General features: G+C 38.5%; 1 protein-coding gene across 3 annotated transcripts in view; it reads right to left on the reverse strand.

The window, feature by feature from the left end:
* OXNAD1 (oxidoreductase NAD-binding domain containing 1) overlaps positions 1 to 14,417 on the reverse strand; it is a 75,317-nt gene that overhangs the window by 26,822 nt on the left and 34,078 nt on the right. For 2 of the 3 annotated variants that reach the window (XM_011977934.1, XM_011977932.1), the window contains exons 7-9: positions 8,832 to 9,074; positions 7,954 to 8,062; positions 7,110 to 7,290 (exon numbers count right to left, since the gene is read on the reverse strand). In XM_011977934.1, the coding sequence (XP_011833324.1) occupies positions 7,136 to 7,290; positions 7,954 to 8,062; positions 8,832 to 9,074 (507 nt within the window). In that variant the 3' untranslated portion in view covers positions 7,110 to 7,135. Of the gene's footprint in view, positions 1 to 6,691; positions 7,291 to 7,953; positions 8,063 to 8,831; positions 9,075 to 14,417 lie in introns of those variants that run through there. The other variant, XM_011977933.1, reaches the window with a different exon arrangement.

Consider the following 14,417-nt stretch of genomic DNA (forward strand, 5'->3'; position numbering starts at 1 on the left):
AAAAAAAAAAAAAAACAAAAAAAAAAAAACATGATCTCATGTTGCTGACTGGCAGTAAAACTCACACTTGTGTAATTAAATGTGTTGCTCAAAAAAAAAAAAAAAAAAACAAAAAAAAAAAAACATGATCTCATGTTGCTGACTGGCAGTAAAACTCACACTTGTGTAATTAAATGTGTTGCTCACTAGTCATTAAGTTCAATCTGGATTTGGATTTGGATTTTTCTGTGGCCTCTAAATAATATAAAGGCTTAAAGATAGTAAGAAATATATTTCACTTATTAGGGTGAGCATTAAAATGCTTCCTATAATGGACCTCTGATTTCATGAACCTTCAGTCCTGGGTACCTCCTATCTTGTTGATTGTTCAATGAAAAAAAAAACAAGAGAATCACAAGAACAACTAGCAGACTTACCAGTTTCTCGATCCACAAAATGCCTAATAACTGTCTAAAACACTTCCTTTTTATGAACCCGGGGAACTATCAATCCAGTCCCTGTCTCAGTCAAGGACACCTTAAGCCCCAATGGGCAAATGTCAGTTTCCTTACTAATGGTAATTCCACTATTTCTCTTGAGCCCTGACTCCAGAATTTAATCAGCAGTATGGTCCAAAAGTCCTCTGTATCAAACCAAACTTTCCCCTGCTTCAGTACAAGACAATGTCTTCTTATTCTGTCAACCCCAGAGATACAAACAATAGTCATTCCAAGAATCAATAAAATATTTGAAGACAGTTAAGATACTCCTTAGACAATCTCTCGGTATAGTCAACCTTGATCTCTAAAGCCCATTTTTCTATCATGAAATTACAGAAAGGAATTTTAAATTGCATAGTCCTACCCACAGCGACAGATAAGGAAAGCAGGTTTCAGAGAGAGGTGGAATGAGTCACACAGGAAACAAGTTGTAGAATGGGCATGATTTAGGTCTCTTGAAGCCTGGTGCCATGTTCCTCCCACCACCCCACACAGTCAACCAATCTGCCTCATTTTTTGTTTCTTCTCTCTGGGCTCCTATAGTCTCTAAGACAGGCCTAATTAGAGTTTTACTCTATAGAAGTATCAGAAGAAAATATATCCATAAAAGCTGAAGGAAAAGACCAACATATATGATGATATATAACTTTAAAACTCTGTTGTAAGTTACATCAAACAGAATTCAGGAACTGGTAACAGACTGGAAAAAATACATATATTTGTAATATACATAACAAAAGGATTAGCACTCATTCTATTTTTATAAAGCGTTATAAATCAGTAAGATATCAAAATGGATATACAACAGAAATATACCATTCTGAAAAGAAGAAATAAGGATGGCTAAAATACCTTAGGGAAAAAAAATGCTATGGAGCAATCAGAAAATTGTTTAAAAAATCACTTTTCATCTAACTGATTAGGGGAAAAAAATAAGTATGAGACTGAGGGTATCTAATATTGGCCAGAAATGGGCACTTTCATACCCTATTAGAATATAAACTGACTAGGCATTTATAAGGTAACTTGGCAATACTAGTCAATTTTTTATTCAGAAATGGCACTTCTAGTAATTCTACAGGAGTATGTGCATAAAAATTATACAAACAGGTTTACTGCAATATTGCTTGTAATGGCCAAAAACTCCAAACAATTTAAATGTCCATCATGGAGATATGGTTAAGTATATTACGGTATATACCAAAAATTTGAAGTGTGTTAAAAGAATGAGATACATAGTTGTATATGTATACAAGGTTAATATACCATAAAATCTCTAAAAGGATACCCAGCAAGTTTTTTATACAGAGGTTCCTTCTAGGCGAGGGAATAGGACAGGGGAGAAGAGAACTTCAGCATTTTAATCTGTATAGTTTTATATTTGTGGTCACATTTATTAGGTAATAAAAAATTATTTAACAATTTTTGGTCATATATATTAGGTAATTTTTAAAAAGGAAGAGACAAAATCTTGTTAGGCTCAAATATAGCAAAATAGGACATGGGGATGAGCTGGAAGGGGCCAGGTTAGGCTGATCAGCTCATGCAGGTTTTAAGAATTCAGAACAGACCAGATGAAGATGGCTGCTCAACAACTATAAAAGTTTGGATTCCTGGGCACAAAACATTTTAAAATGCATGCCTTGATTTTATGGCACATTAGGAGGTATCTGCATGTCATCACTACACTGCTAGCTTATTGTATGTTAAGAAAGAATAATATTAAAGACCAGACATCTTGCTGTTTAAGATGAGAACAGTATACTTCTTTTGAGTTTTAAAATAAAATAAAATGAAATAACAGCTCTCAGGTGAAATTATCAGATCATCTGCAATAACCAGGAATGGAGGAAATTGCTGTTTTCCATTCAGACAGAAAAAAAAAAAAAAAATAGGAGAAACATGCCCTTGGATCATTTGACAAGCACTGCAAGCACGCATGTGTTTGTGCTGTGAGACCAGTGTAACAATCCTCCTACCCCCAGAGCATGGGTGCAGCCTTTCCCACTCCCCTACCCCTGGGCCCCTAAGATCCATCATTCCAGTGACTCACCCAGTCATCCATTTGCTATAGTTTCTCTTTCAAACAGTGATAGATGCAAAAAAATTTTCCCCCAGAGCATTTCCACTTTCAATTTTGTCGAAATGTTCTCAATGTGTAACTTAGTTATTTCCAGAAGATACTTTCCATCACTCTTAGACTCACTAAAAAAAAAATAAGTGGTTTCCCAAAGTATTTAACTTGCTCCTAAGATAACCTTTGTCTTATACTTTCCTATCTTCAATGTCTAGCTCAGTGACTGCACATAGCAGATGCTCAATAAATGACAGTTAATACATCGTCCTCTAGAAAAAGGTGTCACTTCCCTGAGTCCCACTGAATGATTCTTTCATGATTTTTAATATAATCAGGCTGTTATTTCACTCATCTTGAAAAAAACAAAAAAACAAACGAAAACTGTGCTTTAGTTAATAGTAACCAACTTAGCTGTACTGTTCATTTCCTAGTTTTGATAAATATACCACAGCTACGTTAAACATTTGGGGAAGCTGGATGAAGGATACAGAGGAACCCTGTCTTTGCAACTCTTCTGTAAATCTAAAATTACTTCAAAACAAAAAGCTTAAAAAGTAAAACAACCCAATGAGTACAATAAATGTTCTCTTGACCCCACTTCCCTTTCCAGCTACCATTCCATCTTTTTCTTCTCTTTAAAAATTTATCTATATTCATTATAATTGATTTCCTCTGAATTGCTCCTAAACCTATTTCACTGTTTTCACTCCCACCATCCATCTTATCAAGATCACCAATGACCATCCAGTTGCCAAATCAATGGCCACTCAATGATCACTCATCAGACCTCATCTTTCCTGTCCTATCAGCAGCATGACACAGCTAGCCAATCCATCCTCTGTGAAACACTTTCTTCAGGAGGCTTAACACCACACTCATCTCCTTTTTCTCCTACCTGTTTATTAGAGAACGTTTTGCACATGTTAAGAGCCCCGAACCTCATCAACCACCATGACTGAATGTGAACCACTGACACAACGGGAGGGACCTAAAACATGCTGAACATCAACAAATTGACTGTAATGGATGAAAACAATCAAATGTATAAAAATCCATGAGTTCATAATGATACTTTAAATAATCTCACTGGTCGTCTCAAGGTTGCTAAGGCACCAACACATAGTATGCTAACTGATAAATAAAAGGAAATAAATCAAGCATCAATCCTGCCTTTTCTTTACAGACTCATTTCAGGGGAATCAAAGCTGATGAGGGAAAGTTCTATATGGAGCAATCACAGACAATATATGCAGGAAGAATAACAGAAATGGATAATTAACCCTTAATGAAAAAATAGCTATCAGCAATGATCAATGGCTGCTAAAATAATTAGGTGAAAGTTTGATGAAGACCATTATATTGGATGATTCAGGCTGACAAATGCTGAAACCACTGATCCCTCTTAACAGCATTAAAAGTGGGACAGACATTATATGCCTCGTGTGATGCCATAGGAAGCACACCACTTTATAATGTAGGCTTGCAAAAAAAATCTTGAATCTGAATATAAACAATTTCTAGATATAATTACCAGTTTACATGAAACACAGAGGAGAGAGGATCAAGCAACACCCTGAGGATACAGCAGGCCAGGTTCAAAACGTGGGAAAGCCTACAGAACAAATAAGGCAGTTTCTTTAACAAATGAATCATGGGGGAAAAAGTGTCCATGTATATGTGTAGGGGTGTAAGGAGTGTGCCATTAATTAAAATAAACTTAAAAGACATTAACCTAATGCAATATTTGGACTTTTGAGGCCACGAGGAAACAACACAGAAGGGTCTTCGAGGGTATTAAGGAATCATTGTCACTTGTGTTAGGTATGATGATAGTATTGTGGTTGTGCTGAGGTGATGTATCTGTTAGAAATATATACTGAAGAATTTACAGGTGACATGATATAATTTCTAGGCTTTGCTTGAAAACACACCAGCAAGAAGAACACCCCCACAAAGAAGCTGAGCGCTGACAAAAACAGAATGCTGCTAGTCATGGAAGCTGGGTGATGGATGCACGAGAAGTCATTTTACTATCTCTACTTTGTCGTATGTTTGAAAAAATATAAATAAAATTTGAGAAAGATACAAATATCAGATTAACCTAGTCTCTTGAGTAGACTGTGAAAGGGTCTCATGTCAAAAGAAGAAACATTTTTTCAAAGGCACAGAGCCAGAGGATCCTTAAGAAGTCACTTTAATCCAGCTCATCAACTCTGAGCAGGCCCTTTCACCCATGAAACAAATATTGATGAAGTACCTATTTTGTGCCTGGCACAGCAATAAACAACACAGATGCACACCCACATGAAGGTTTCAAGTTAGACCACATCTAAGGCATCCAGCCTCTTGAAATCCTTTCTGAATAGGACAAGGAATAGCAAATTAATAATGACAATACACTCATGCAGTGTTTTGCTAAGCACTTTACATGTACAATCACCTTCAATCCCCATAACAGCCCTATCAGGTAGTAGGTAGGTAGCAGTACCATCTCCCTTTTACATGTAGTTTTAAGTGTGTAATTTTAAATGAGGCATACAGCAGTTAAGTGACTTACTCAAGGTCATCTACCTAGTAAGTAGTATAGGTGAGATTTGAACCTAGGCAATCTGGCTCAAGGGCTTTCGAGCCTATACTCTGAGCCACCGCACTATGAATTCCAAGTCATTCTGGCTGAAGTTAGCTCAATTTAAGTAACAAAAAGATCAGGACAGGCCTGGCAGGCAAGAGCAAGAGGACATTCTCCACCAGACCAGAAAATGCTGTTCAGCACTTAGCACCAGAATGATAGCACTGAAAGGATGAACACTCCAGGCAAAGGCCCATCTCAGCAATTTTGCCAATACTGAGTCAGCAACAGGGTGGCAGGCAGAGCTGGGATCTCCAGGACAGGTGACCCTTGCTCTCTGACAACAGCAGGCACACAGCCAGCGTGGTGCTGGTCAAACAGAGGCAGCAGGCAACACCTCCCAATCCTCCCATCCCATGCTGCACTGGAGATGCTCACCTTGCACCTCCACTCCTGACGCAGAGAGGCCTGGGTTACGTACTTTCCCCATACCTTTAGGTGTCCTCCCCCGCCGACTGCCTTCACCAGTTGGTAGAAGTGCCCCTTGATAATCCCACATCCTTGCATCTCATCATGCTCCTATGTCCTCATCCTAGGCACTTTGGGGCCAACTGATAAGTCAGGGCTCCTTGTAGTGGCCCAGAGCTTCACATATTTCCTTCACCTCTGAGGTACTGATGACCATTTCCTTGAATGGATTATGATATTCCCATCAGGTCAACGGCTCCTCCCTCCCCAAATTCAAATCTGGGATCAAAATGGTTGACAAATGATCTCTGCTTAAAACTTGACAAAACTCAAAACTGGGCAGAAGCTAGAGTCATCTTCAGGTCCCATGAATCATATGAGTTCAAGCCCAGAAGTCCCTGGGAGGCCTGCAATAACAAAGATAAGAAAGGGTAACCTGTCTTCTCTCATCAGCTCCAGAACAGAATCTCAACTGGAGCTCCTAGGTCTCCAGCACTCATCTGTCCTTCTTCCCAGGCTCCCTTCACCCTCCTGTGATCTCTATGCAGGCAACTTTGGGCCCGGGATGAGGCTCCACCATTCTCTGTATCCACTCTAGGGGACTGCCTCCCAATCTCAGACTTAGCAAGGAGTTAAAACATTAGTTGCTTTCTTTCAGTCATTCAACAACTATATGTTAAGGAGCTGCTGGTGCCAAGAACAACTCTGGCAAATGAGTGAAATAAAAGTAGAAAAGCAGGATTTAGAAACAGCTCTCTACCCCCTAATCAATGCTAAGTACATTTCCATAGCCAGCCAGCCCAGGCACTGAAGGCAGATTCAACATGGAACACACCACCAATGCCTTTGTCCCAAGCAAGAAGCTGCCTCCTACAGCGTTAAGGCAGACAGCCAAGACACAGAAAGGGTTTCATTTAAGAAGAAACTAACAATTAGTCAGGATACACACTTACGATATTCATTAACAAAAAAGCAAATATGCTGGATATTTAACTCCCTAAAGCAGTTTTCCTAACAATTTTCCATGTCCAAACTTAACTTTGATGTACCAAATAAGACTGCAGGCCATAGTACAGTAAACAAAGGCATTAAAAAGAATTTTCAAAGTAAAATAATTAAGATTGTACTTAAATTATAATTTTATTAAACATAAGATATATAGATGGCTGTCAAATAATTTAAAGCTAGCCCACATTTTACACTCAAAATCACATGTTCCTATGATTAGACATAAGTATGTATTTTTTTTTTGCCTAAAGACAAAAGAAAAATCTATATTGACCAATCATGGTACATCATGAGACAATTAAATCGTTGTTAATAAAAGAAAATCAGTGTAGTAAAAAACAGTTTGATCACTGAGGTCTTTGCAAAAAGTTTATCATTTAAGTCTGCCAGCTGGCTTTTATCCAGCTGGTCAATACATTTACAGCCTTAAAAAATAAGACAACTCAAGTAGAGATAAAAAAAATTAATCATGCCACAAAGGACAGGAGATCTCCTGAGTAGACCTCACCTCTTTATCTTTTCTGTGTCTGCCTCCTACCACCACTTCTCAAAGCAAATGTGTTCTTTGGATACATGGTGGTTTTCCAGTTGCTTGGAGAAAAAGTCTGTCATTGGAGGTGGGCCACAAATATAGAACAAAGTCTCTTTTGAAATATGATCTCTTATCTCCTTCTCTGTTATTCTTCCTTCTACCAAAAACCAGAATAAACACCAAATTAAGCCAGACATGGTTGTATCAGCAAATGAGGAAGGACTAACCACAATTTAGCTACAGTGTTTATGTGCAAGCTCAGTGAGTCTAGTCTTCTTAAGACATTCACAGGACGGCTCCTGTTGGCCTCTGGGGCCAGACCTAAGCAGAGTGCATCTCCAGGCTTCCTAAACCTAAGCAAGCAAAGTGGGACGCTCATCGTAATGCACTCTGCAGAAAGGGCCAGCTAGCTTACTGGTGGTCTTTGATGGAGATACAAACTGCCTTCAGCAAAGGAAGTAACTGTTTTTATAAAAATCCTTTCAGAGGAAATTATAAGTTGTTTAAATGACCATTAATGGCAAATGGAATCAATTCAGCCAAATCTGGAATATAAATTATTTGTAAGTATACTACAGTGATGATGCAAAGGTCTCTTGAAAAGTGTGAAAAGTACACTTTTAACACAGGCAACAGGAAACCTGTATATAATGAGTAAATCCAACTAAATATCTATTTTTCCAGGAGGAGTCACCCCAATTCCCCAGATAGTGACATTCCCAGCCAGCAACTTCCAACAATAAAGCATCTACGTTCAACCAACTGGTGTGTCCATCAAATAACTGCATGGAGATAGTCAAAATATCTTTAGGGGACTCACCCGTGATGTATGGCTTGAGTTCTGCACTGATTTGTGTAGTCTGTTTTGTAACATGCAAACTGCATGCAATCTTCTCAGGAAATTCATTTACTAAATCAAGGATATTTTTCTGGAATGTCAAACATATTTGGTCACACTACAATTTTTAAAAATCAAAACAGATGTGCACAACCACTGAGGCTGAACCTCGACTCCCATTCTGCACACGTCTGCTGCTCTTGCTCTCTACTTAGAGAGACATTGTTTGCAGCCTAGCAGGCCAGAGCATTCAGACTACAGAGGGCTATTTGGCTTTAATTGAAATCTGAATATGCTAACAAGCATATTACCAACTCTCCGGGAGTTTTTTCTTTTTCCTTTTTCTCAAGCATTGGCAATTAAGCAGCAGTTTCACTGACCACAGTTGTGTCTTTAACTGTTTCTGTTCTTTTGTTCATTCCTGCAGCTGCAAAGCAATCCCCAGTGAAAGCTTTCTTCATCAAATGCACTTAGTTTAAACAGATGCAACTGACGGGGGTTTCATTTACCCAGCTGGGTCCAAACTGCCTAAGTCTTACCTTCCCCTGTGATACACCAGTACACTGTAGGTCTCTTGACTGGAATCTCAGGACCCTTGTGACTTTTCTGTTCATCTAACCTCCAGATTCCATTCCACCAAAACCTACCCTTTCCTGTCACTTAACTGGTGGCCCGCTCAACATTAGCAGTTTCACTTGTCTTGGGTAAGGTGTGTTGGTTAGTTCTCCTTTGAGCATGATTAAACCTTGCCAAGCCTTTTGTTTGAACCTTTGCAGAGAAAACAAAACCTAGAGAAAAAACTTTCATGAACAATTAATACCACTACACAAGTTTGCTTACACAAACTATATCTCCTTTACCTTAAACAGGAGTTCGCTGGTATTTTTTGCACTGTAGAATAGTTTTATTGTTCCTATCTCATATCCACTTCTTTTGTTTGCCCGCTCTCTGAGGAGATCTGCTGCGTGCCGCAGGATGGAAAGCAGAGGGTTAATTCCGACTCCTCCTGCAATCAACACGAGGTTTCTAGAGGCATCCGCAGGCTGAGGGTCAAAGAAGAACTCTCCACCCACTCTCACAGCCACTTCTGAGTCAAGTGTACACTAAGGCAGGAAAGAAAAGATCTTTTAGTCTTTTGTAGCACAGGTCTTAAACCAAAGGTTCTACTTTAATAAAACTGGGTCTATCTCCCCTATTATCAGTGTTTAGGACTATTTTTATAGCTTGCTCCCAATTTTCCCGAGGCCCTGTGAATTAATTCCACTTGCTCATTTTATAGGCCATAGGCTAATCCACCTTCATAATCCATAATGAACAGCCATTCCAATACTGAGAAAAGGAGATGTGCTTCAGTGATTTTACCATTTGTTAACCTCTTAGGCGAGGAACTGGATTGAGGAAAGCAGCAATGGACTCAAAGGCAGGGGACAGCTCTGAAGCACGGGTCTCCTTCATCTGAGTTGTGTTTCTGTGTTCTAACCAAAGCTGCGAAACAGGATGTGGCAAATGTCACTAGACTGCCTACCCTGGGTTCATCAAGGCTGAAAAGTGTAAGTACTGGTGCTCCCTCTTGATCCTCAGTAAGGCAAAGCCAGACCAGCTCTACAGGCTTAGACCAGCCCTGCAATACTGTTCAGTGCTGTTCCCTTCTCCCTAGAGAAACAAGAACAGGCAGCCAGAGGCTTCGTACCAGGGAGTATCACATAGACCTATCTAGATAAAAGCACCTACTATTTGGTGAGGTCACTTATGCCTGAAATACCATCAGAGTTGAATGTACTGGTTTTCTCAGTGGGGATGCTACTGCTTCTGATGAACGTGTTTGGGAAACTTGTGATGACATTTTTTATTGTCACAATGATTTGGGGAATCCAACTGGCATTTAGAGGGCAGGGCCAGAGACGCTAGAGATCCTACAAAATTCATGGTTTCCCAGAGCTGGCTCCTACTAAGCTGGTGGTCAATTCTACAGGAATTTTCTAAGAAAGTTTCTACTGGTAGTTTGAAATCAGCCATTGTAGGAGTACTTACAGCACAAAAATCAGCAAACGACACAACTCAGATAAATTCGGATAGCTGGTTTGCCAGCACACCATTATCTACAATGCACAAGACTGTCCTGCACAATGACTTGTGAATGGCCCAAAAGACGTTCTTATAGGTGAAAACTGGTTTATAATGATCTGAGACTAGACCCTAGCTCATTTTACAAATAAACTCAGTAGCCACAATGTAGACTGCACTTTGTTGTGTTCAGAACTTGACCAAGCATTTCCCTGTTCTGGAAAACCACATTCCAGTTAGTGACATGTGTCACCCACACAACACATCTTTATCATCTGCATCTGTAGACAGTGTATTCATGGTGATTCTATGTTTAGGAATGGCATCTGATTACTTCATTCTGTCTTCAAGTTAGATCTGCCTAACCATTTATATTTTAAAATACATATTATTTGATTATGGATCACTTTGGTTTATTTCTCCTTTGTATTACAGTTAGAGAATCATGTTATTAAAAAAAAAACTATGGGTACATTACATTAACTATGATTTTCATTTCAGGACAGTTCTAGAAAGGGGCATTGGATCTGACAGAGTTGATAACCCCTTGTTTGGAAAAAAACCACTGATCTAGGAGTCAAGACTGAATTTTAATCATGGCCCCTATGAAATCCAGCAAGTCCCTTAAATTCTAAGCCTCTGCTGCCACTCCTGGAAAATGGGTGCCAGCACCTGCACTGCCCATCTCACAGGGTTGGTCTGAACATGGACTGACTCACAGTAGGGGGAACTTGCTAGTATCCAGCTCTAAGAAGAAATTTTGGTCATTGCAGCTGTCACAAAAGAAAAAGTGCTGGCGATACCAGCTTCCTGCTTCTCTGTCACTAAAAAACAGATTCCAGGAATCAAGAAACTTACATTAAGAGCGTGGGTTTCTCCCATTACACGTTCCTGGCATAAATCAACTAAATGAATGCCCTCCTAAGAAGTAATAACATATCACATGCTTTTTGAGAACCAGACCCTTAGCATTCACACCTTGGCACCTTGCATGTCAGGTGAGCAGTAAGTACTTCTGGACATGAATTTCATTTGGGCTCTGCAAGTTAAAGATGAGTTAAATTTAGAGAATATCTAAGAAAAATGAAAATTATTTGAATTCACAAAAACATGTCTTTTTTGGTAAAGAATTGTTAAATGAATGGATACCCTTTCTCTCGGGGAAAAATGTCTGAACTTAACTATTTTAAATATGTGGGAGATTTTTACATGAATGGTGATAAGTGGGTTTTCATTTTTGACAAAAGAAATTAGCAGCAAGGGAACATTCAGTTAGGAATAACTAAAATCTCGGAATTGCCACAGTGGCTACCAAAGTGCTTTAAAATATTCTTTCAAGTCTCAAAAATAGAAGTTAAGATACAAGAAGCTCTGCCTAATGATGACAATGAATTTCATCTCCTATATCCTCCTTCCCTCCCTCTCTTGCTTGCCTGTGCAGTTCTCTCTTTATCTATAAGAATCAGAGTGAAAGAGACTGAAATAATTTTCTCCAATGGCCATCTCTGGCATGCTTAGTAATGACAACAAAGAAAGCCTCTAGGTTACTGTTTTTAGAAACCAGAGTATTTTCAACTCTAAAGTTGGCAAGAAAATGTGCCCCAGGGGAAGATAATACTCAAGAAGCCTGTCTTATCTTGACACAAAATAATCTTCGGGAGGTCTTTCTTCTGATTTGGTAGCACCTGGGAAGAATTAAAAGCCACTTTTGTCTTTTTGTTGATTAATAAAAACTGCAAGAGTAACATGAACACAAGACTCAAAGTACTGTACACTGTAATATGTACGTGAGTAAAAGGACATTACCTTCAATTACACAGCAATGTATCTAATTTTGGTATAGATTTTCTACTTGTGAACTAAACAGCCTTTCCACAGCAACTGGAGCTAAGCACACAATAGCTGTCTAGAACCCTTTACTCTGCCAAGAGCTTGAGCCAAAGCAGATAAAATAAAGGAAGACGTTTATGGCACTTCATTCCATGTCTCAACGGTGCAGCCTGCTGCCACCCAGACACTCACGCGCCTCCATTGTCCACTATAATGGCTTAATAAGACAAATCCTCAGGAGGAAAATAGCCACCTGAAAACAGTTCCAAGAAAAATCTGACTTCATAAAGGCTGTCTGCAACTCCCACTGGGTAGAGTAGAGCAGGCACTAGAATTAGGATGTGCATTCAAGCAATATCACTGTGAGATTTTCCACAGCCTGTAAGAATAAGTTCCTTCACTGAAATGCCAATGAGGCATGAAACCAAGCAGGAAGCTGTGGACCGGGACCAGGCCAGGTTGCCTGAGACGCTAAGGATAACAGGGAGGATGGGGAGATGTTCATGGCACTAGGAGCTGGGATGGCTATGCTTATTTCAACTCTGAGCAAGGGGCATGTGGACACCTCGTTGCTCTCACCCCAGCAGCATATTTTAGCACCTCTAGGAGCAGCCTAGAGCCAGTAATGAATGGAAAATCCACAGAGAATCCAAAAAGGAATGAGGCAGCTGAGGCCACACTGACAGAGACTCAGAAGGTTGCAGGGTAAAAATGTGACAGGATACATTTACAATGGAAATGCCTACACAGGCATCTGGGGGTTATCCTGGACAGACATAACTTGATGTGTAAACCACAAGAATATATTGTGTTGCTCCTGCACATTTTTTAAAAATTATTTTTAAAATTTCCTTAACAGAAATCTTTTTCTTTTGGTATACGGTTCTATAAATTTTAACACACATATAGATCTGGGTAACAACCATCAAAATCAAAACATATGCTAGTTCCATCACCCCCTGAAAATTATTCCCCTGTGCTATAGATCCTACTTTTACAGTCATCTCAACCCCAGTCAACCACTGATTTGTTTCCCATCATTATATCTATGTCTTCCAGAATGTGATAAAAATGGGATTTTACAGTATGTAACCTTTTGGGACTGCCTCCTTGCATTCAACAGAATGCCTCTGAGATTCGCCCACATTGTTGTGTGCATCAATAATTCATCTCTTGTATGAATATATCACAGGTTATCCATTCACCTGCTGAGGGACATTTGGGTTGTTTCTAAAAGTTTTAAATAATTATGAGTAGAACTGCTATAAATATTCATGTTATGCTTTTATATAAACATAGCCCTCATTTCTCTAAGACACTCAGAAGTTGTAATGCTGGATCATATGTTAAGTGTATGTTTAACTTTATACAAAACTTAAAATGTTTTCCAGATTGGCTGCACTATTTTGTATTCCCACTAGCAATATAAGCAATATATGAGAGTTCCAGTTGCTCCACATCCTTGCCAGTACTTGGTATTGTCAATATTTTTAATTTTAGACACTGGACTAGATCTGTAGTGGTATCCCACCACATATAGTTTTAATTTACATTTCCCTCAGGGTTAATGATGTTTGAATACCTTTCATTGCTTATTTGCCATCCTCATATCCTTTTTTAGTGAAATGTCTATTCAATCCTTTGTCCATTTAAAAAAATCATGTTGCTTGTTTTCTTTTTGTTGACTTTTGAGATTTCTTTATATATTCTAAATTCAAGCCCTTTGTTAGATATCTGATTTGTAAATATTTTCTCCCAGTCTGTAGCTTGGTTTTAAACTGTGTTAAATGCCTTTTGTAGAAAAAGTTTTAATTTTGACCATGTCCTATCATCAATCTTTTCTTTGATGGATCTTGCTTTTGGTATTGTGCTTAAGAATTTTATCTACTCTCAAGTTCCAAATATCTCCTGTTTTCTTCCAGAACTTTTATAGTACCATGTTTTACATTTAGATCTACAACCCATTTTGAGTTAATTTTGAATATAAAGCATGAGGTTTACGTTTAGGTTGAAGGTTGTTTTTTGCATCTAGATGCAAAATTGTTCCTGAACTATTTGTTGAAAAGGTTATCCTTTTGCCATTCAATTTTTCCACTGAATCTAGCACCTTTGTCAAAAATTAAGTGACCATATATGTCAGTCTATTTCTGAACTCTTTATTTTGTTACATTATTTGATGTGTCTCTCCTTTCACCAATACCATACTGTTTTGAATGCTGTAGCTTTATCTTAGCCTTATTTGATTAATGTGATTCTTCTCACTTTATTCTTCTTTTTCAAAATCGTTTTAGCTATCCTAGCTCCTTTTTCATTCCATACAAATTTTAAAATCACTTTGTCCATATCTATAAAAAATCCTGTTGAGATTCTGATTAGTGTTATGTTAAATCTATAAATCAATTTAAGGAGAACTTACTTCTTTACTATGTTGAGTTTTCCAATCTATGAACACAGTACATCTCTCTATTTACTCATGTCTTCTTTGATTTCTTTCGTGGGATTGAAATGAACTGAGCTTTTTTTTGGACTGTTTGCAAGAGGGTCCCATATTG

Source organism: Mandrillus leucophaeus, unplaced genomic scaffold, assembly GCF_000951045.1.
Source record: "Mandrillus leucophaeus isolate KB7577 unplaced genomic scaffold, Mleu.le_1.0 Scaffold186, whole genome shotgun sequence".
Classification (NCBI taxonomy): Eukaryota; Metazoa; Chordata; class Mammalia; order Primates; family Cercopithecidae; genus Mandrillus; species Mandrillus leucophaeus.